Source organism: Mercenaria mercenaria, chromosome 2 (genome assembly GCF_021730395.1).
Source record: "Mercenaria mercenaria strain notata chromosome 2, MADL_Memer_1, whole genome shotgun sequence".
NCBI classification, from domain to species: Eukaryota; Metazoa; Mollusca; class Bivalvia; order Venerida; family Veneridae; genus Mercenaria; species Mercenaria mercenaria.
Genome location: NC_069362.1, coordinates 55070004 through 55094004, shown reverse-complemented (window position 1 = coordinate 55094004; position 24001 = coordinate 55070004). Strand labels below are relative to the sequence as shown.

The 24001-nt window shown below is 38.1% G+C and overlaps 1 protein-coding gene across 2 annotated transcripts in view; it reads right to left on the bottom strand.

Annotated features, from left to right (window-relative positions):
- Nucleotides 1-24001, bottom strand: part of LOC128555138 (uncharacterized) — a 94244-nt gene that overhangs the window by 53209 nt on the left and 17034 nt on the right. For both annotated transcript variants that reach the window (XM_053536646.1, XM_053536647.1), the window contains exons 2-3: nt 22307-22501; nt 8544-8872 (exon numbers count right to left, since the gene is read on the bottom strand). In XM_053536646.1, the coding sequence (XP_053392621.1) occupies nt 8544-8872; nt 22307-22501 (524 nt within the window). The remainder of the gene's footprint in view (nt 1-8543; nt 8873-22306; nt 22502-24001) is intronic.

Sequence of the window (24001 nt, the reverse complement as noted above, 5' to 3'; positions counted from 1 at the left end):
AACTCGAACACAACTGGGTAATATATTGAAGTGGGCATACCTGTATTTGACTGGCAGATGTCAAGCTATGATTGATTGACACGTGTCATATTTGAAAGCCCAGCAATAAAATCGATATTTTTTCGGCCGATTTGTAGATGTAATTTTGCCGTTTCCTAGTATTTTATTACGTATAAAACAAGATTTTAAAACATTCTGTTTAGTTTTACGTTTTATAAAACAAGTCTGCAAACTCTTGAATAATCTTTTCTAGACGTATTTTCGCCAAATCTTGGTTATTTAAATGCATTTTATCATACATAAAAATATATTTTAAAATACTTTATTTTATTTCGTTGAGTTACATCGGCAAATATCGTCAAAATTTCAGCCGATTTGTACATGTAATTTCGCCGTTTCCTAGGAGCTAAAATGTATTTTATTACATACAAAAAAAAGGATTTAAGTTTTATTAAACAAGTCTGCAAAGTTTTGAATAATCTTGGTGAATAACGCCAATCTTTTCTTGACGTATTTTCACCGTATCTTGGTTATTCATATGCATTTTATTATACATAAAAATATATTTTTAAAAATACTTTATTTTATTTCATTGTGCAACATCGGCAAATATCGTCAAAATTTCGGCTGTTTTGTAGACTTAAGTTCTCCGTTTCTAATTCATTTCAATGTGTTTATCACAGAAAAATAATTGTATATAAGCTGATTATATATTTTAAAATTCAATGACTGAAGTTTGCCTTTTTTTTACAAAATAAATCGGCGATTTTACCATTTTATTTTTCCCAAGACACATCATGTTCGAAAAATATTGCATTTCTACAAATATCTGACATTGCTGATATCAAAAAATGACCGCGTCTTATACGAGGGTTAGTGGAAAAGACCCCAGATTGCATGTCCAATGTCGGGATGCATCTTATAAGCGAGTGCGCCTTATATGCGAGAACGTATACGGTAAGTATGGTATTTCGCACTTTGAAAAAAATTCGCTTTTGCAATCGTCGGATTTTTGTAAGTTTGTCAACACAGCAATCATCAGTCTAATAATATATATTTTTCACACCTTGTGACTGATGTAACTGTCGGCCGGTCATAGAAATTCAGGGGTCAACTGAAAGTGATAGACGTTCGGGGTTAATTGAAAGTGCTGCTCTGTCACGCGAATGCAGTTTGCAGCTGATTGAAACTTATAAAAAAATATATATTCTGCTCAGTGGGCCAATAAAAAAATTCAGAGTGCAGTCTTTTTAGCGGGTCGGTAGGGAGACAGCAAACAAACCTAATTGTAATTTTGGCCTGATGATTATAAAGAAATATCTTTAATTTCAAGTCATTTAACCTTTAAAGTACCAAAGAGATGTCTATAAACGAAGCTTTCGAAAAAATTTAACATGAAAATAGTTCCAAGTATAACAACCTGGTGAATTTGACCTTGGGTATAATGGACCCAGCCCCTGCACATACTTTGTTTGTATGCTGGACAATGTTTATGTGAAGTTACAGTAAGATAGAAGCAATAGTAACAAAGATATGACAGTATTAACAAAGGTTGCCGAAAAACTTTAACCTTAAAAATAACCTAAGTATAACATCTTGGTGACCTTGACCCTAGGTATAATGGGCCCAGCCCCTGCACATACTTTTTTGTATGCTGGACAATGTTTATGTGAACTTACAGTAAGATATAAGCAACAGTAACAAAGATATGACAGAAAAACAAAGGTTGCCGAAAAACTTTAATCTTAAAAGTAACCTACCGTATTTTCCCGTATTAACGCCCCCGGGGGCGTTTCATTTTCCAAAGAGGGGGCGTTTATTTGAGGTAAAAAAATAAAAAATGAAAATATTTACAAAACTTAAAAACATCGTTCAAACTAGCTGTAAAGTGTTTCTGTGTTGTTTAATCCCCCCAAAACGTAATTATTTGTCATCCAATTTAATGCAGTGTGCCTTTATGCATTTAAATACGGTACCTCGTGTATTCCATGTCTGGCTTTTTGACACGCTCGCGACACTACACATTACGTCATGACCCAAACAGCTGTGTACTCTGATAACATTTTCCTTAGTACATGCGGGTAGCTAATAGCGCAATACACAATGTCAATGGTTTGACACGCTGCTGTGCCTGCTTTTAAATTAAAAGTTCTTAAAACTGCCGAAGAAAAGGGTATATCGTAAACACATGGCTGCAAGTTTGTTTAAAGTCGGCAGGAAGCGTGTGCGCGAGTGGTGTAAAAACAAATCAAAAATGTATTTACCGTTTAATTTTCTGTTACGTACCGTACTTAGTACAAATGTTTTGGACTTACGGTACATGGACTGTTTAAAAGTGTGTTTAATTTCTAATACATTGGACTTTAGTACTGTAAATTACATATTATGTGGACTTATAAAAACGAGGTAGGTGATTTTTTCCCTTTCTTGTTGACTTTTTTTCCCTCCAAAATGGGTGGGGGGCGTTAATTAGAGGGGGGGCCTTAATTCGGGAAAATACGGTAAGTATAACACCTTGGTAACCTTGACCTTATGTATAATAGGCCAAGCCCATGCACATACCTTGTTTGTATACTTGACAATGTTTATGTGAAGTTACAGTAAGATACAAGCAATATTAACAAAGATATGACAGAAAAACAAAGGTTGCCGAAAAACTTTAACCTTAAAAATAACCTAAGTAGAACACCTTGGTGACCTTGACCTTGGGTATAATGTGCTCAGTCCCTGCACATACCTTGTTTGCATGCTGAGCAATGTTAATGTAAAGTTACAGTAAGATATAAGCAATAGTAACAAAGAAAAACAAAGGTTGCTGAAAAACTTTAACCAAGAAAGCTCACGCCGACGCCGGGGCGAGAAGAATAGCACCCCTATTCTCCAAATAGTGGAGCTAAAAGAGGAAGAAAACAAGAGCTCCGCCAAGCGAGGCAATATACGCACGAAGGATTACATCATCGGATGGGAGTAAAATTTAAAGAACTTGACTGTTGTAGCCCAAAGCAGTGGAACAACAAAAGGAAAACTTCAAAAAACAAATCTAAGTCCACAAAAAAATATTCAAAGTCAACAAAAAAAAAAATCCTTATCAGGTATAGGTATGTAAAAATACACCTAACAAGAGTGCCAGAATGTCACAATATATGCCCGTCACAGCAAATTTCTTTACTCTAGCACCTGTATTTACAAATGGAATTTTAATTTTGTGGTTGTTTAGTAATCATTGTAAGTCTTTTGTTTTTCTAAGTGCACAAAAAAAACTCCTTACCAGGTAGAGATACCTTAAAATACACCTAAAATTGGAAAGTAACATCTATGTTGTACCACAGAAAAGTGGTCTTGTTTTTTCCCTACGGTCAATTATAAAAAAGTTACAATATAAGTTATTTATAGTAACAACTAAGGGAAGTAATTAAAAAAAAAAATTATTGTAAGTGAACAAAAAAGAGATCTGCCAAATAAAAACAAGAGCACTGCAATGCAGAGCATTATACACAAAGCAAAGTCATATATGACCTTTGACCCTTAAGTGTGATCTTGAACTTGAAGTAAGTCATCCGGAACATGCGCTCTGCACGTTGTCTTGGTGTGGTGAACATTTCTGCCAAGTTTCTTTGAAATCCTTCCATCAGTTCAAGAGTTACAGAGCGGACACGAAACAAACTGATGTGACCTTTGACTCCTAAGTGTGACCTTGACCTTGAAGCAAGACATCCAAAACATGTGCTCTGCAAATGGTCTTGGTGTGGTGAACATTTGTGTCAAGTTTCCTTGAAATCCTTTAAGGGGTTCAAGAGTTATAGAGCAGACACGAAATTGCTAACGGACAGACGGACAGACAGACACCAGCGTCATAACATAATACGTCACTTCGGGCGTATAAAAATGTATATATATATATATATATATATATATTTCTTTTTTTTTAGGAGGGGTTGTGGGGACCAGAAGAGGGTACAAAACTTCACAATATGTGGATTTTTAAACAATTAAAGGGCAATAACTCTGAAGTTACTAAGGAGTTCCTGACGAAATTGAGTGTTGACTACCACATTATGGTGATCTAAATTCAATAAAGTTTCATAGTTCTAGGTCAAATATGTCAAAAGTTACGAATAAGAAATTGCCATATTTATAGTACCCTATATGGTTAACATTAAAATTCCTAAGGGCCATAACTTTTGTTACTTGGGCAATCTGACTGAAACTTGACGGGCCGCATTTCCCTATAGTGGTGAACATGTATATGAAGTTTTATTTAAATATTCCAAACCACTTCCTAGATATTGCTCTGGACGGATGGTTGGACTGAAAGACGGACAGACGGCGCCAAAACTATATCCCTCTGCCTTTGGCGGGGGATAATAAGCTATTTATTTTTTTTTATTTTTACCTCTGATGTTCCCTAAAAGGGACCAAGCAGAATCAATTGAACAAATTTGAGAGAGGACCTTACAATGTTGCTACAGACTAAGTTTGATAAACATCCATCAAACAGTTCATGACATGTTTTTTCTATTGTTAGCTCCAGAGGCCCCTAAAAGGACCCAAAAGCCCCCATTTGATTTTGAGATAGAGCCTTCCAATGAAGCTATATACCAAGTTAAATGAAAATCCACCCAAAGTTTCATGAGAAGATGTCATTAAAAAAAATTTTTTTCCGTTTTTAACTTTAGGGAAACTTAAATGGGCCAATCACCCTAACTTGAATAAATATGAGAGAGAACCTAACAGTGATGCTACAAAGTTTGATGAAGATCAATCTCTGGTCGAACATGGTATTGTCTGAATTTGCAATACATAATGAATGCCTGATGCATGATCGTATTATGTTATGTTATTTTGTTTAAATGCAAATATAAAATAGAAGATGTTTTTGTAGAAAAGCACATGTCTCCCCCAATGCATAGTAGTATAGGCAAGAAGTCAATAGAGGACATGAGCGAAAGTCAAAGAGACACAAAGAGACTATGGCTGGCTACAATAGGGATCATCTACTTGGCATGTCCAATCATCCTTCTCAGTTTCAACATTCTGGGCCTCGTGGTTCTCAAGTTATGAACTGGAAACGGTTTTCCATATTCAGACCCCTGTGACCTTGATGTTTGATGGAGTGACCCCAAAATCAGTAGGGGTCATCTACTCTGCATGTCCAATCATCCTATTAAGTTTCAACATTCTGGGTCAAGTGGTTCTCAAGTTTTTGATTGGAAAGAGTTTTCTATGTTCAGCACTATGTGACCCTGACCTTTGATGAAGTGACCCCAAAAATAATAGGGGTGATCTACTCTGTAAGTCCAATCATCCTATAAAGTTTGAAGGGTCTAGGTCAAATGGTTCTCAAGTTATTGACCGGAAATGGATTTCCATGTTCTGTCCGCTGCATCCTTGACCTTTAATAAAGTGAACCCAAAATCAATAGGGGTCATCTATTCTGCATGTCCAATCATCCTATGAAGTTTCAACATTCTGAGTCAAGTGGTTCTCAAGTAACTGACAAGAAATGGTTTTCCATGTTCAGGCCCCTGTGACCTTGACCATTAATATAGTGACCCCAAAATCAATAGGGGTCATCTACCCTGCGTGTCCAATCATCCTATGAAGTATCAACATTCTGGGTCAAGTAGTTCTCAAGTTATTGATCGGAAGTGGTTTTCCATGGTCTGGCCCCTGTGACCTTGACCTTTAACAGAGTAACCCCAAAATCAATAGGGGTCATCTACTCTGCATGACCAATCATCTCAGATGGAGTGACCCCAAAAACGATAGGGGTCGTCTACTCCATAAGCCCTGCCATCCTATGAAGTTTGAAGGTTCTAGGTCAAATGGTTCTCCAGTTATTGATCAGAAATGAAGTGTGAAGGATGGACGGAAGGACAGACGGACAGAGCAAAAACAATATGTCTCCCCCAGTGGGGAGAGTCATAATGAGAACATTAACAAATATTTTGCCTGGTACAAGTCTGAGCTTAATTCTCTTTTTGTCACAATTATCGATTCTTCATGTGATGCATGTACGTGTAGATAAGTTAGACTAATACACCAACAAATACAATTATCACTGTCGTCTAGGCTAAAAACTGACATTCACATTGTATCAAAGCACAATGCTGATTTGACGAGTGTTTGAAAGAAGAATGAAACAATCTTTCAAGTTTATTTATTTTATTCTTAGAAACACAGCAAACAAAAGCCACCTGTCACCTTGATAGATGTAATTAACGAGTTGAGCACACGTCTGACACTTAGCGGCTTCACTCGGCAAGGTGTGAAGTTGCACGGGCTTAGGCTGTTCCGGTTCTAGTTTTCGACAGTAAACTATATTTCTTTTTTTTAGCTCTAGTGGTCCTTACATGGGGCCAAACATCCCCATTTGAACAAAATTGGCAGGAGTCCTTACAATGATGCTACATACCAAGTTTGATTAAGATTCATCCAGTGCTTCATATGAAGAAGTCGGTTTTCTTATTTTTAGCTATCATGTTCCATAAAAGTGGCTAATTGCCCCCATTTGAGTACCTTTGGTACAGGACCTTATAATGATGCTACAACTCAAGTTTGATGATGATCCATCAAGCAGTTCATGAGAAAGTCATTTATAGGCATTTCTATCTTTAGCTCCAGTGGCTCTTCAAAGGGGCAAAGCATCTCTATTTGAATATATTTGGGAGAGAACCTTATAATGATGCTACAGATCAAATCTGATGAAGGTCCATCCATTGGTTCATGAGACAAAGTTGTTTAAAGGCATTTCTATTTTTAGTTCTAGTGGCCCCTAAATCACCCCCATTTGGACAAAACCCTATTTTTATTTTAGCTTTAGTGGCCACTAAAAGAGCCCTGCTGCTCCCATTTCAACAAAATGGGGAGTGGACCTATTAATGATGCTACAGACCAATTTTGATGAAGACCCATCATGCTGTTCATGAGAAGAAGTCGTTCAACAGTATTTCTTTTTTAAGCTCTTGCAGCCCCTACAAAGGCCAAGTGCCCCCACTTGAACAAATTTTAGACAAAACCTTATAATGATGCTACAGACCAAGTTTGATGAAGATCCATCTAGTGGTTCATAAGAAACGTTTTTCTATTTTTAGCTCTGGTAAGCCCTAAAAGGGGCCAATGTGAATCATTTCAATAAACTTGATAGAGGTCCATACATGGATACTACTGACCAAATTTGGTGTAACTGACCAGAAGAAGATATTTAAGTAAAAATATTGACGCAGGAAGATGGACGACAGACGAAAGACCACCCACCTATGCTAATAACTCACCCTGAACAACTTTCACTATTTTTGAATTTGACCTAGATCTCATAAAGACGAACAATTTGACAAAATATGTGACAATCAGACAGAAAATAAACTCATCTCAGATCATTTTACTGAGTGAAACATTCTGACCAAGTTTCCATAAAGGCACTGACCTCCAGATTTGGCTAAAAAAATCTTTCTTTCAAACTGAAGTTTGGTCATATTATGAACATTAGAATATGAATTTTTGTTTCTAAAATATTTTAAAAATTCCAAATCCAGAAAAAAGTTGGCCATGTCGGGAATCGAACCCTGGACCGCCGTGGCAATAAAGACATTCTCCCGTCGTCGTAACCAATATCGCTATAGCGGATGTAGTGATTTACGACTTCAAAATATAGATATTTATAATCGAGACAGTTTACCTGGACTAAAAGCGTTACAAACGCTTTTCGATTTTCATTGTAAAAAGTAGTAAAAACAGCAAATTCTTATGAGTTTCCATAACATATAGTTTGTCAGTAATTAAGTTTTAAAGTCTTCTTAAGAAATATAGCATTTATTTCCAGATATCTAAAAAAAATTATTTTTTTTCTTGTCGAACGATCTGAAGGCCAGTCCCTTTAAGACTGGGCTAAGTGTTAACAGTAAAACTGTTAAAGGCACACAACGAGAAAATGATGTGCATATTCTACATACCTACTTCTATGTTTGTCCCAGTTCCCATGAAGAATCTCTTGTACTTTTAATTTAAAAGTTATCACAGACTTTGTGACCAACAGAAGGACAGACAGATGGATGAAACCGACAGAGAAAATGAGATAGCATGCAAGTTCTTCAGATTGTCTTCTATCAATATACCAAGTTTCATAAAAATATCTCTTGAACTTTTAATGTTATTGCAGAATCTACATTTTTGTCACAGTTTTGGAATATTTGTCTCCAATTAAGTGGTTCATGTGGAATAGTTATTTAAATGGGTTTTTTTTCTACTTTAAGTTCTGGCGACCCATTAAACCATGTGACAAAGATTGTCTGTCTATAAGCTTCCGAGCACAAGCTGTTTCAAGTTAAAATGTTGATGCAGGTCAACAGACTATGGATGAATGACCATCAGTGAATACTTGAGAGTGCTTAGTTCAAGTGAACTAAAGTCATAAAGCTAGGACCCCCCTTTGCACCTTAAATCACTACTTAAATGGCCCCGAAGTCATTTTTAGCAGCACAGAAAGACAACTTACAGTGAGTAATCACAATAAAGTTCTGGTAAGCTAAAAGCAAAGAATATACCATTAAAAGTGTTATGGTTTCCTTCAGTCAGCACAGCAATTCTGGGTGTAGTATTTTCTAAATCAAGACCTGTTCCAACATTGTTGTCATCTTCAAAGATATCTTCATAGTCAAGGTCAGCATCAGTATCTGCTTCTAATGCTGTTCTCCTATCTAACAAGTCATCAATACAACGCTGGAGAAGTGTTGGCTTCGCAAGAGGTTCAAAGAGATTACCGGGATGACACACTGCTTTCTTGATTAATTTCACATTGTAGTTCGGGAATATTTGTTTAAGATCACTGATCACATCACTCTGAATAGGGGAGAGTACTTCACCATCCTTTTGCCTATAAACACAAATAACAGTATTATAATATTACAACTGGGTCATAAGGCCCTAAAGATGCTCACCTGACCTTGACATTTTGACTTTAAATATATGTGCCATGACAAATCATATAATGAAATGCAACAATTTTGTTTAGTCTGAAAAAAACATTCATCCAAAAAAAACAAGGCAGTCTAAAATACAGCTAAATCCCCCGCCACTGCTATGGATAGTGAAAGGGTAAACCTTTGATTTTAGCTGTGACCTTGACCTTGAACTGACATGGCTGACTCATGAATTCTGCACCACGTCTTGATGAGGTGATCATTTGACCAAAGTTTTATGAAAATCCTTCAAGGGGTTTAGGAGATACAGAGCTGAAACCTTTGACCTTCAGTTGTGACCTTGACCTTGAGTTGACATGGCTGAGTCATGAGTTCTTGATGAGGTGATCATTTGACCCAAGTTTGATGAAAATCCTTCAAGGGGTTAAGGAAATACACAGAGTGGACACCAAATGGAAGGCTCAAACCTTCGACCCTTAGTTGTGACCTTGACCTTGAGCTGGCATGGTTGACTCATAATTTCTGTACATCGTTCTGATGAGGTAATCATTTGACCCAAGTTTTATAAAATTCCTTCAAGGGGTCTAGGAGATATAGAGCGGACACGAAATGGAAGGCTCAAACATTTGACCTTCAGTTGTGACCTTGACCCGACATGGCTGACTCATAAGTTCTGCACATTGCCTTGATGAGGTGATCGTTTGACCCAAGTTTGATGAAAATCCTTCAAGGGGTTAAGGAGATACAGAGTGGACACCAAATGGAAAGCTCAAACCTTCGACCCTTAGTTGTGACCTTGACCTTGAGCTGGCATGGTTGACTTATAATTTCTGCACATCGCCTTGATGAGGTGATCGTTTGACCCAAGTTTGATGAAAATCCTTTAAGGAGTTTAGGAGATATAGAGCGGACACAAAATGAAAGGCTCAAACCTTTGACCCTAAGTTGTGACCTTGACCTTGAGCCGGCATGACTGACTCATGGGTTCTGCACATCGTCTTGATGAGGTGATCATTTGACCCAAGTTTTATAGAGTTCCTTCAAGGGGTTTAAGAGATATAGAGTGGACACAAAATGGAAGGCTCAAACCTTTGACCTTGAGTTGTGACCTTGACCTTGAGCCGGCATGGCTGACTCATGGGTTCTGCACATCGTCTTGATGAGGTGATCATTTGACCCAAGTTTTATAAAATTCCTTCAAGGGGTTTAGGAGATATAGAGCGGACACAAAATGGCAGGCTCAAACCTTTGACCTTCAGTTGTGACCTTGACCTTGAACCAACCAGGCTGACTCATGGGTTCTGCACATCGTCTTGATGAGGTGATCATTTGACCCAAGTTTCATGAAAATCCTTCAAGGGGTTTAGGAGATATGGACCGGACACGATTTTGTTACGGACGGAAGAACGGACGGACATAGGACGGACGCAGACCATTCCAATAATCCCTCCGCCACGGCGGGGGATTAATAAATTTGAAAGAGGGTCATACAAGAATGCAACAGACCAAGTTTAGTGAGTACCCATCAACTGCTTTATGAGAGTTTTTCTATTTTTAGTTCTGGTGACCCCTCAAAGGGACCAAGAACCATTTGAAAGTCACTGAGAGGTTTATACAAAGATGCTACAGTCCAGGTTTGGAAAAAAGCCATCAAATTGATAATGAAAAGATGTCTTTTCTATTTTTATTTCTGTATTCAATATTGAGATCCATAAAAGGGTGCCACAGAAGAAGTTGTTTAAACGTCTTTTTATTTTTAGCTCTGGCGATCCCTAAAAGGGGCAAAGCGAAACCATTTGAAGGAACTTGAGAGAGCTCCTCGTGAAAACTACAAACACAGTTTGTTGTTATTCTGACCAGTAGTTTCAAAGGGGAAGATGTTGTAGTAAAAAATGTTGACGCAGGACAAAGGATAATGGATGCAATACCATGAAATACACATAATTATCCTTGACCATCCACCTACAGTCTAACCTGTACTGACGGTCACCTCCGATCAGCGGTCACCTCCGTTCAGCGGCCATTTTATGACGCCCCCGACGGATTTTCCTCTATTTTATCACTTTATTCAGCGGCCACCGAAATTGCCTCCCGACCGCCGTATTTGACCCCTTTCAGCGGCCATTTTTCTTCTAAAACCAATTATTTTTAGGCAATAATCGCCGAAGATACCCGATTTTGAGAAGCACGTGGTTGCTAGGTTTCGCGTGACTTCACCACAAGAACGACAAAATGACATGAGCTTCTCAATTAAAACTGATAACCAAAGGTGTAATCCCCTTTTGTTATGATCAAATGGCCAGTAATTATCGGTAATTAGCGTGTCACCTCGTGTCAATTTTGTTGTTCACAGTTTGACTTCGGTTAAAAATAATACTCGATAACTAATTAGTAGCATAATATTTGTGATTTTTTTATACTTCTGTCATGAAAATACTATTAAATTTATACGAAATTAATTGTGTTTGAAAAAAAAAATATAAACCACTCTATCTTTTACAAACGTAACGGCAATCTTTGATTTAGCGTAGACAATAAGCGCCGAGAGTAGCTTCCCTTACCAAAATGGCGAAAATTGTAAACAAACTTGTTTTGAAGTTTGAAAATTGACTGTAACAATTTTTGTGGTAAAAAAAAACACGCCGGAGTTTTAGATTGCTAAGAAGACCATTCGTACTGCGAAGGCAAATGCACGTCATTGTATTCTGGTAAAATAATAATGGAAAACCCAAAAAGAAATGGGCCTAATGGCTATAAACTGGTCAGAAGTCTGAAAAATACATATACTGGCTGCACCTCCGATCGGCGGTCACCTGGCTTAAGCGGCCAAATTGTCTGCTTCCCTTGGCTGGCTGCTTAAGACAGGTTAGACTGTATATTAATAGCTCAACCAAGTTCAGGTGTCAGACAGAAAGGGCAAGAGTGTAAATTTCATCCACTCTTATCAGGTTTGACATAGGACCTTAAGACATACTTACTGAGAGGTTAAGTGCTTTATCAAAGTAACACTTTGAAATTCAAGAATCTATTTCGAACTATGCTAAGACAAATGGTAACTAGAAAATGCTTTTGTAAAAAAGCGCATATCTCCCCCAATGCAAAGTCCTATAGGCAAGAAGTCAATAGGGGTCAGAAGCGAAAGTCAAAGAGACACTGATGGTTGGCTGCAATAGGGATCATCTACTTGGCATGTCCAGTCATCCCGCTAAATTTCAACACTCGTGGCCTAGTGGTTCTCAAGTCACTGTTCAGGCTCCTGTGACCTTGACCTTTGATCAAGTGACCTCAAAATAAATAGGGGTCATCTACTCTGCATGTCCAATCATCCTATTAAGTTTCAACATTGTAGGTCAAGTGGTTCTCAAGTTATTTCCAAAAAATGATTTTACATGAACAGGCCACTGTGACCTTAAACTTTAATAGACTGATCCCAAAATCAATAGGGGTCATCTACTCGGCATGTTCAATCATCCTATGAAGTTCCAACAGTCTGGGTCAAGTGGTTCTCAAGTTATTGATCGGAACTGGTTATCAATGTTCAGGCCCCCTGTGACCTTGACCTTTAACGGAGTGACCCAAAAAAACAATAAGTGTCATTTACTCTGCATGAACAATCATCCTATGAAGTTTCAACATTCTGGGTCGAGAGGTTCTCAAGTTATTGATTGGAAATGGTTTTCCATGTTCAGGCCTCTGTGGCCTTGACCTTTAACAGAGTGACCCTAAAATCGTTAGTGTTCATCTACTCTGCATGACCAATCATCCTATGAAGTTTCATCATTCTGGGTCAAGTGGTTCTCAAGTTACTGACCGGAAATGGTTTTCAATGTTCGGGACCCTGTGACCTTGACCTTTCACTGAGTGACCCAAAAATCGTTAGGGGTCATCTACTCTTTATGACCAATCATCCTATTAAGTTTCAACATTCTGAGTCAAGTGGTTCTCAAGTTACTGACTGGAAATGGTTTTCAATGTTCAGGCCCCTGTGACCTTGACCTTTAATGGAGTGACCCCAAAATCGATAGGGGTCATCTACTTTGCATGTACAATCATCCTATGAAGTTTCAACACTCTGGGTCAAGTGGTTCTCTAGTTATTGATCAGAAATGGTTTTCAATGTTCAGGCCCCTGTGACCTTGACCTTTGACGGAGTGATCCCATAATCAATAAGGGTCATCTACTCTTTATGACCAATCATCCTATCAAGTTTCAACATTCTGGGTCAGATGGTTCTCTAGTTATTGATTGGAAATGGTTTTCAATGTTCAGGCCCCTGTGACCTTGACCTTTGACGGAGTGACCCCAAAATCAATAGGGGTCATCTACTCTTCATGACCAATCATCCTATGAAGTTTCAACACTCTGGGTCAAGTGGTTCTCTAGTTATTGATCGGAAATGGTTTTCAATGTTCAGGCCCCTGTGACCTTGACCTTTGACGGAGTGACCCCAAAATCAATAGGGGTCATCTGCTCTTCATGACCAATCATCCTATGAAGTTTCAACATTCTGGGTCAAGTGGTTCTCTAGTTATTGATCGGAAATGGTTTTCAATGTTCAGGCCCCTGTAACCTTGACCTTTAATGGAGTGACCCCAAAAACAATAGGGGTCGTCTACTCCAGCAGCCCTACAACCTTATGAAGTTTGAAGGTTCTAGGTCAAATGGTTCTCCAGTTATTGCTCGGAAATGAAGTGTACGGACGGACAGACGGAAGGACGGATGGACAGGGCAAAAACAATATGTCTCCTGGGGGAGACATAATAAACCTTTGAATCAGTACATGCTTAACAAGAGGGCCATGATGGCCCTATATCGCTCACCTGAGTAGAGGTGCTTGCTTGAACAAATTTCTTAGCTAAAGCTTTAAGATCTAGGCCTTCTGGTTTATTTTTAGCAATTTTATGAAGATTTCCCTATGCACAATCAAGTAACCCTGGGGCTGGGTCAAGATTTGAACAAATTTTGTAGAGGTCCACTAGGCAATGCTACAAGTCAAATATCTAAGCTCAGGGTTCATACAGCCAGACTGACAAAAAATTCAAGGGGTTTTCAAGGAGTTTTCAAGGACTTTTATTACGTTTTCAAGGATAAGCAAAAAATTGAACAAGCACTTATTACACACGAAATGACTGGCATACAATTGGTGAACACTTCTTATATCCAAAATGACTATCACATGATTTAAGTTTTTCTATAAAGTTCCAATTTGCAACTGATCAACACTTTATCACACACAAAATGACTGGCAAACAATTGATCAACACTTCTTACATCAACAGCGACTTATCATGTCATATAAGATCAGGTTTTAGGTGCCTCTGGCTGCTGGGGGCAAAGGTGGAATAGTAAAGACAATAAAGAGTGGCCATGGGTGACTCTCGATCAGGTACATTTTTCTTGTGCTTCTTAGACTTGACGTGCGATTTCAGCGCCGATTCACCCATTGAACTAATGTCAATAACTTTGTTACAATATTTGCACATGGCTTTCCGTTTGTTTTCGTGCTCGACCAGCCACTGATAGGATACAAGCCACTTTTTGTTGAAAATACACGACATTTTGGTGGCAGGGGAGTGCAGATTTGCGAATTCCACATTGACGTGTGGGTACCAGTGTTGAAATATCCATAGAAATCTCGTTTTTGCTTATTTTTCTTTGAAACTACTATGGACCATTGCAGATACTATAGACTACATAAAGACGACTCTCCGGTCCTATGCACTTGTCGCTTTCCATGCCAGATGTAGTGAAATTTGGCCAAATCACACAAATTTTATAGACCAAAATTAGCCTAACCTCGCCTCACTTTGAACTCTGCCCTTCATCCATTTTATATTTTTCAATCCAATTTTGTAGCATATATGTATAGTGCGATCATAGATGCATACCCAGGTGGTGTGGAATGTGTCTCCCAACCACCACTTTATTTCCCTAATTTTCACTTGAAAAAAAGTGGATGGATGACAGCCGAGCGTCTGGCCGACTTTTTGTTCTGACGTTTATGTTTTAGCCTCAACCGGAAGTACGGAGCTAGGAATTTTAAAACACCCGCCATGTAGAATCATTAACCGTTCCTCATTCCCCAGATATATTAAAGAATTAATAATGATAAATAACCAGTAAGATAGATATGCCTTTATATCTACCCTGTCCTGTTTATACAGAAAATCGACCGGGGCCAAACTACGAAACCGCTCCCCTGCCACCTTAAGTTTTTAAGATGTTTAAATAAAATAAAATGTAACCTGTCCTGAATCCTAAGACACTTATAGTGATATCAACTGAACAAAAAGTATTGCTGTACCTTCCCTTACAGAAGCAAGCCTCTGTGGCGTACATGCTGCGTATTTGCTGTGTATATGCCGCAAACACAGTAGTATGCCAGAGGAGTACATTTTACATACACCGCATGCCGCGTACATGCCGCGTACTATTCCGACGAGTACACAGCATGTACGCAGGAGGTCACTAGTACACTTCAAGTACGCAGCACAGACTCTGAAAATTTAAGGAGTACACTGCATGTACGCAGGAGGGACTTGTACAAGAAAATAGTACACTGCATGTACACCGCAGATACTTCGAAATTTATAACACTTATATTTAGTTGCATTAAAGTTGTTTCCCCTTGATGCAGTTACGCCATTTTCTTCAGATGTTTACCAAATTACATGCTACAAAAATTGATTTATTTCATTGAAAAGTGGATGAAGAAAAGCATACTAATTTATTTGATAACATCAATCTACATTATTTTGGTAAGGGTAAATACTTATTGATGCATGTCACTTATCTTTTTTCTGTTTTTTTTCTGTCCAAATGATCAGCATTTGCATAAGAAAGTTGGTGGGGTAAGGAATTTACATTATCACAGCAGTTTCGCCACAAGAGTACACAGCATGTATGCAGCAGGAGTACACAGCATGTACGCCGCAGGACTCAGGCCAGGAGTACACAGAATGTACGCCGCAGGAGTACACAGCATGTACGCCGCAGGAGTACACAACATGTACACCGCAGGGGTAGTACACCGCAGGCTCATTTGCATGTGAAAAGTGTATGTGCCGCGTACATGCTGCGTACTATTTCCCGCATACTAAATTCCTCCAGCGTACATCCTGTGTACTATATAGTCCACAGCATGTACGCAGCAAGTAGTATGCGGCAGAGCTCATTTGCATGTCAAAAGTGTACTACAAACGTACTATCGGTGTATGTGCGGTGTATATCCTGCGTACTATTTAAAGCCCTTGATTTCAGTACACATCATGTACGCATCATATACGCTGTATGTACACAGCAAGAGTACGCAGCAGGCCTTTTTCTTCTGTAAGGGTTACGAGATAGCCGGTGAATAAGCCAACAAAAGTGCCCACCCCTCCACGCAAAAATCAGCCAAAATTTGCATTCTGAATCAAAGTAACCCCGAAAAACGATTTACTGCCTTTAAAGTTAATTTAACATGATATTTACACTTTAAAGCCTTTCAAATGTTAAAACCATGCACTTTTAACATAATTTTGGTATACAAATGCAGATTACCGTACTTATCCTATCGGGACACCCCTTAAAGGCCACCCATCCATCCTTTGGGGCCACCCCAGCCACTATATAGCTTAATGGCATTGCTAGATATAGACACATGTGCTGCTTTTAAACAAAATGGCATGAATAGTCATTATATAGGCACTAATTTCTTCTTTTGGCCGTTTTATGATACGAATCCTACTGGCTGGGGGTCCTTAGCTTCATTTTTATAAGGCCACCTACTGCCATTTTGGGACTCGCTAGGCCGAATTTAGTACTCAGAAATGAGTAAAAACTACTATAGGTTACAGTTCATTCCATAATGGGTTTAAATACATGCAAAAAGTCAATATTTGAGTGGTTTAAAAATCTGTCTATTTTCCTTAAGGTGGCAGGGGAGTGCAGATTTGCGAATTCCACATTGACGTGTGGGTACCAGTGTTGAAATATCCATAGAAATCTCGTTTTTGCTTATTTTTCTTTGAAACTACTATGGACCATTGTAGATACTATAGACTACATAAAGACGACTCTCCGGTCCTATGCACCTGTCGCTTTCCATGCCAGATGTAGTGAAATTTGGCCAAATCACCCAAATTTTATAGACCAAAATTAGCCTAACCTCGCCTCACTTTGAACTCTGCCATTCATCCATTTTATATTTTTAAATCCAATTTCATAGCATATATGTATAATGCGAACATAGATGCATACCCAGGTGGTGTGGAATGTGTCTCCCAACCACCACTTTATTTCCCTAATTTTCACTTGAAAAAAAGTGGATGGATGACAGCCGAGCGTCTGGCCGACTTTTTGTTCTGACGTTTATGTTTTAGCCTCAACCGGAAGTACGGAGCTAGGAATTTTAAAACACCCGCCATGTAGAATCATTAACCGTTCCTCATTCCCCAGATATATTAAAGAATTAATAATGATAAATAACCAGTAAGATAGATATGCCTTTATATCTATCCTGTCCTGTTTATACAGAAAATCGACCGGGGTCAAACTACGAAACCGCTCCCCTGCCACCTTTCTTCAATATCGGTAACGGAAATGGTGTCCGTAATTTTTACACGTCGTAATTTTCCTAGTCCCAGTCTGTTTAAAACCTGTATCGTACGATACACATAGGTTATGTAGACATAAAACATGGCAATGCGTACATATAACAAAGCGTCTTTTACGATCTATTTTTATTAAGCTGACCAAAATTTCAGAAGAAGGAAATTCAAAGACTTTTATCATAAAATCAAGCACTTTTCAAGCAGTTTTCAAGGCAAGAAACGAATTAAAGGAGTTTTAAGGAGGTTTTTGCAAATTCAAGCACTTTTCATCTAGCAGCTTGAAATTCAACGAGTTTTCAAGTCTGTGTGAACCCTGAAGCTCTAGGCCTTCTGGTTTATTTTTAGAATTTTTTTTAGATTTTTCTATGTACAATCAAGTAACCCCATGGGGCGGAGCCAATTTGACCCCGGGGGTCACGATTTGAACAAATTTTGTAGAAGTCTACTAGACAATGCTACATGTCAAATATCTTCTGGTTTATTTTTAGAAAATTTTTGAAGATTTTCATATGTAAAATCAAGTGACTCCTGGGGCGGGGTCAATTTTGAACCCGCGGGGGCATGATTTGAACAAATGTTGTAGAGGTCCACTAGGCCATGCTACATGTGAAATATCTAAGCTCTAGGCCTTCTGGTTTATTTTTTGAAAAATTTTGAAGATTTTCATATATAAAATCAAGTGACCCCTAGGGCGGGGTCAAAATTGACCCCGGGGTCATGATTTGAACAACTTTAGTAGAGGTCCACTAGGCAATGCTACATGTCAAATATCTAAGCTCTAGGGCTTCTGGTTTTTGAGAAGAAGATTTTTTAAGATTTTCCTACATGTATGTACAATCAAGTAACCCCTGAGGCGGGGACAATTTTGACCCCGGGGTCATGATTTGAACAAACTTGGTAGAGGTCCACAAGGCAATGCTTCACACCATATATCTAAGCTCTAGGGCTTATGGTTTTTGAGAAGAAGATTTTTAAAGTTTTTCCTATGTAAAATCAAGTGACCCCTGGGGCGGGGTCAATTTTGACCCCAGGGGTCATGATTTGAACAAATTTTGTATAGGTCCACTAGGCAATGCTGCATGTCAAATATCTAAGCTCTAGGCCTTCTGGTTTATTTTTAGAAATTTTTTGAAGATTTTCATCTGTAAAATTAAGTGACCCCTGGGGCGGGGTCAATTTTGACCCGTAGGTCATGATTTGAATAATTTTAGTAGAGGTCCACTAGGCAATGCTACATGTCAAATATCTAAGCTCTAGGGCTTCTGCTTTTTGAGAAGAAGATTTTTTAAGATTTTCCTATGTAAAATCAAGTGACCCCTGGGGCGGTGTCAATTTTGGCCCCGGGGTCATGATTTTAACAAATTTGGTAGAGGTCCACTAGGCAATGCTTCACACCAAATATCTAAGCTCTAAAACTTCTTGTTTTTGAGAAGAAGATTTTTAAAGTTTTTCCTTTCAGTTGCCATGGCAACCAGAGTTCTCCATGGAATTCAATTCTTTGAACAATTTTGAAAGGGGGCCATCCAAGGATCATTCCTATGAAGTTTGGTGTAATTCTGCCGATGGACATCAAGTGGTCACAATAGCTCACCTTGTCACTTTGTGACAGGTGAGCTAAAAATTCAATGATTGCTATGCACATATTACTATGCACAAAATATAAGACAGATCTGGCTTATCCAATTTACTTCATCGGTTAAACAAGAGGGCCAAGATGGCCCTAGGTCGCTCACCTGAGAAACACACCATAACAGTGTAAACATGTTTGACCTAGTGATTTCATGGAAAAAAAAATATTCTGACCAATTATCATTAAAATTGGAGCAAAAATCTTGAGTATAAACAAGTATTTTCTTTGATTTGACCTAGTGACCTAGTTTTTGATCCCAGATGACCCATATTCGACCATGACCTAGATTTCATCAAGGCTATCATTCTGACCAAATTTCATGAAGATCAATTGAAAAATACAGCCTCTATCGCATACTCAAGGTTTTTCTTTGATTTGACCTAGTGACCTAGTTTTTGACCCCAGACTACCCATATTCAAATTTGATCTAGATTTCATCAAGGCAACCATTCTGACCAAATTTTTGAAAATCCAGTGTAAAATGCAGCCCCTATTGCATGCACGAGGTTTTTCCTTGATTTGACCTAGTGACCTACTTTTTGAAACCAGATGACCCATATCTGAACTTGACCTAGATTTCATCAAGGCTATTATTCTGACAAAATTTCATGAAGATCAGTTGAAAATTACAGCCTCTATCGCATGCACAAGGTTTTCCTTTGATTTGACCTAGTGACCTACTTTTTAACCTCAGATGACCCATATTCAAACCTGACCTAGAATTCATCAATGCAATCATTCTGAATAAATTTCATGAAGATCAGTTGAAAAATACAGCCTCTATCGCATACACAAGGTTTTTCTTTGATCTGATCTAGTGACCTACTTTTTGAACCAAGATGACCCATTTTCAAACTCGGCCTAGATTTCATTAAGGTTATCACAGGCTGTCTAGCATACCCTGACAAAAAATTAGGGCTAATTTTAGGGCAATTTGTACAAAAAAATAGGGCTAAAATTAGGAATTTGGTACAATTTTAAGGAAATTTTAGGGCTTATTTAGGAATTTTCAAATTAAAATATGGACTTTAAAGACCATGTAATGTGCTTACCTTTATGTGATTGACATAAAAGTAACTCAAAAATAGTGCTTTATTTACAGAAAAGACGTCTACCACTGGTAAACTGCTTCGAACTGTGCTAAACTGTTTTTTTTCTGAATTAGAAGAACTTTTAAACAACATTTAAAACATTTTCTCTTTTTGATCATTGCAAAAGTTAAAAAATTAGGAATTTTTGTGAAAAAATAGGGCCTTTTTAGAAATTTCCTTTGATTTTTTTAAAAAAATAGGAATTTTAGCCAAATTGAAAAAAAATAGGAAAAAGTAGGAATTTTAGGGACGCTAGACAGCCTGTTATCATTCTGACTTAATTTCAGGAAGATCAATTGAAAAATACAGCCTCTATCACAAGCGTTCAAAAGTTATTGTTTGGAAAGAGTTTAACTGTTCCTGATCACTGTTACCTTGACTTTTGACCTACTGATCAATAGGGGTCATTGGCTGGTGATGATCAATTTCCCTATCAAGTTTCATGATCCATCCCCCAAGCGTTCTTGAGTAATCATCCGAAAGCCGTTTAACTGTTTCCGGTCACTGTGATCTTGACCTTTGACCTATTGACCTCAAAATCAATAGGGGTCATCTGCTGGTCATGGCCAACCTCCCTGTCAACTTTCATGATCCTAGGCCCAAGTGTTCTTGAGTTATCATCCGGAAACCGTTTAACTGTTCTGAATCACTGTGACCTTGACCTCTGACCTACTAACCTCAAAATCTATAGGGGTCATCTGCTGGTCATGACAAACTTCCATATCAACTTTCATGATCCTAGACCCAAAACGTTCTTGAGTTACCATCCAGAAACCGATTGGTCTAAGGACAGACCGACCAACATCTGCAAAACAATATACCCTCCTTCTTCGAAGTGGGGCATAAATATCATCATCACAGTGGTGGCAATAGTAAATGTTAAAGAAAGGAGTTAATGATGAATCATTCTAAATTAGAACTGCACAGCAACTGAAATGATTTAACCAACTTTAATGTTCATGCATTAGAAACCCCTATCCTAATTCTTTAAACAGTTTACAGGTGGCAGAGGACCTTAAAATGATGCTACACACCAAGTTTGATAAAGTTTATCTAATCTAATTTGGCCTAGATTTCATAGGGACAAATATTTTGACTATGTTAACAAAGTTTTTCAATGAATTGACCTTGTGACATAGGTTTTGACTTAAGGTACCCAATATTTGAACTTTACCTAGATTCCATATAGACAAACATTCTGACTATGACTTAAGATAATCAAGTTGAAAAAGTGTCCTGTACAGTGTTAACAATATTTTTGACCTAAGTGACCCAGTTAAAAATTCATCCTTGATTTTAAACATACAAACATTCCAACCAAGTCTCATTTATGATAAGGTAGAAAATGTGGCCTTTTGGGTGTTAACAATGTCTTTCTATGATTTGACCTAATGACCTAGCTTTTGACCCAATTTTGAACTTGACCTAGATTTCATAGGGACAACCTGACAATGAAGATCAAACAGAAAATGAGGCCTTAGACTAGTGTTAACAAAGTTATTTTATTATTTATCCTAGTGACCTAGTTTTTGACCTCTGATAATCCAATTTAATCTATCCTAGATATTAAAGAGACATACATTCTGATAAAATTTTAGAACGATGAGGTAGAAAATGTGGCCTCTAGAGTGTTAACAGGGTTATAGCCGATCAGCTGATGTACTGACCTAGTTTTTTTTATCCAAAATGGCCCATTAACGGCTAAATTTGTGACCTCTAGAGAGTTAACAGTCAATTTGCTGACGACACAGTACTGAGACAGGATGATAACAAAAGCTTACCTTAAGCACCTTCTGCTCAGGTGAGCTAAAAAGGTTTACAAAGTTAAAGACCAAACAAGGTAAGGGAGTCAGTGGCGCAGTGGTTGGACTACAACGTCAGTGGTCCATGTTTGATTCCTGGTCACGGCTGATATCCCGACTAGTGGGGACTTTTGTCGACTACCCACGTTTTACAAGAAACTTTTTACCTTAAGGTATCCGATCAAGGACAGACCAACAGACAAACTGACAACCATAATGCAGATGTGGTTCTTGGAATAAACCAAGGCGCAACATTGAATATGGCACTTACATGCTCATGCTCTTTTTGTGACCAGCAGGAGAAATGTTCACTAGTTCTTCTATACATCTCTCCAATCTGCCCTCTATGGGGTTAGTAAGTTTGCTGACAGTCAACACAGTCTGTCTAATTACCAATTGCTCATGATTGGGGAATATCTGCTCCAGGTGTTGGCAAAGGGTCTCTTCTTCAGCTGAAAGTCTATCACTGGAAATAAAGATATGGTAAAGTAAAGACAATGATACTTTAATTTAAATTAAGATACTTTACTCAGGGTTTCCACTGGGCACAATTTTTTTCCCGGCCACTTAAATTTTTTAAAGATAAAGGTGCGCGCGGCAGAGGATCAGTAATGTCGAAAAAATTAGAATTAATATAATATCACTAGTTTTTTAAATTTATTTTCTACATTCCACAAATAACTCAACAAGTAGATGCATACACATTAACATTGATTTATCATGTAAAGATAAGTAGTCAGTTCAAAATTATATACCATTTTTTTTTTCAATCTCTTTTTCATTTCATTTATAAATCTGGTATAATAATTTCATACTTTAACTATGCAATTTGCTCTTGAACCAGTCTATCCTAATATCACACTGTGGCCAAACCAAATTGATTACCTGTTCGTCGGATTTCCCGCACCAATTTGACGGGAAATGAAAAAAAAAAAATTAAAATCAATTTTTTTTTGACCACCCGCACCTGGCGTATTTTTGGCGCTGGGTTGAAATCAGTAGGAACGAAAAAAAAGGGTGGAAATTCCGAAGTTTAAACGCACCTAGCTTGTAATTTATGGCCGGCATTTTTAATTTTCTAGTTTACGGGAGCGCAGACCCTATTTTGTGACAAAACAAAATAAAAACAAGAGCGCCGCCAAGCGGGGCAATATACGCCCGAAGGCTTACATCATAGGATGGGAGCAAAATTTTAAGAACTTGACTGTTGTAGCCCAAAGGACTGGAACAACAAAAGGAAAACTTCAAAAAACAAATCTAAGTCCACAAAAAAAATATTCAAAGTCTACAAAAAAAAAATCCTTATCAGGTACAGGTATGTAAAAATAGACCTAAAAATTGGAAGTACCATCCATGTTGTACCACAGAAAAGTGGTCTTGGTTTTTCCCTACGGCCAATTATAAAAAAGTTTCAAAATAAGCTATTTATAGTAACATAAAAGGGAAGTAATTAAAAAAAAAATAATATTGTAAGTACAAAAAAGAGATCTGCAATGCAGAGCAATATACACAAAGCAGTCATATATGACCTTTGACCCTTAAGTGTGACCTTGACCTTGAAGCGAGTCATCCGGAACATGCGCTCTGCACATCGTCTCAGTGTGGTGAACATTTCTGCCAAGTTTCTTTGAAATCCTTCCAGCAGTTCAAGAGTTACAGAGCGGACACAAAACAAACTGATATGACTTTTGACCCATAAGTGTGACCTTGACCTTGAAGCGAGTCGTCAGGAACATGCGCTCTGCACGTCTTCTTGTTGTGGTGAACATTTGTGTCAAGTTTCTTTGAAATCCTTCAAGGGGTTCAAGAGTTACAGAGCGGACACGAAACAAACTGATATGACCTTTGACTCCTAAGTGTGACCTTGACCTTGAAGCGAGACATCCAAAACATGCGCTCTGCACATCGTCTCGGTGTGATGAACATTTGTGTAAAGTTTCCTTGAAATCCTTCAAGGGGTTCAAGA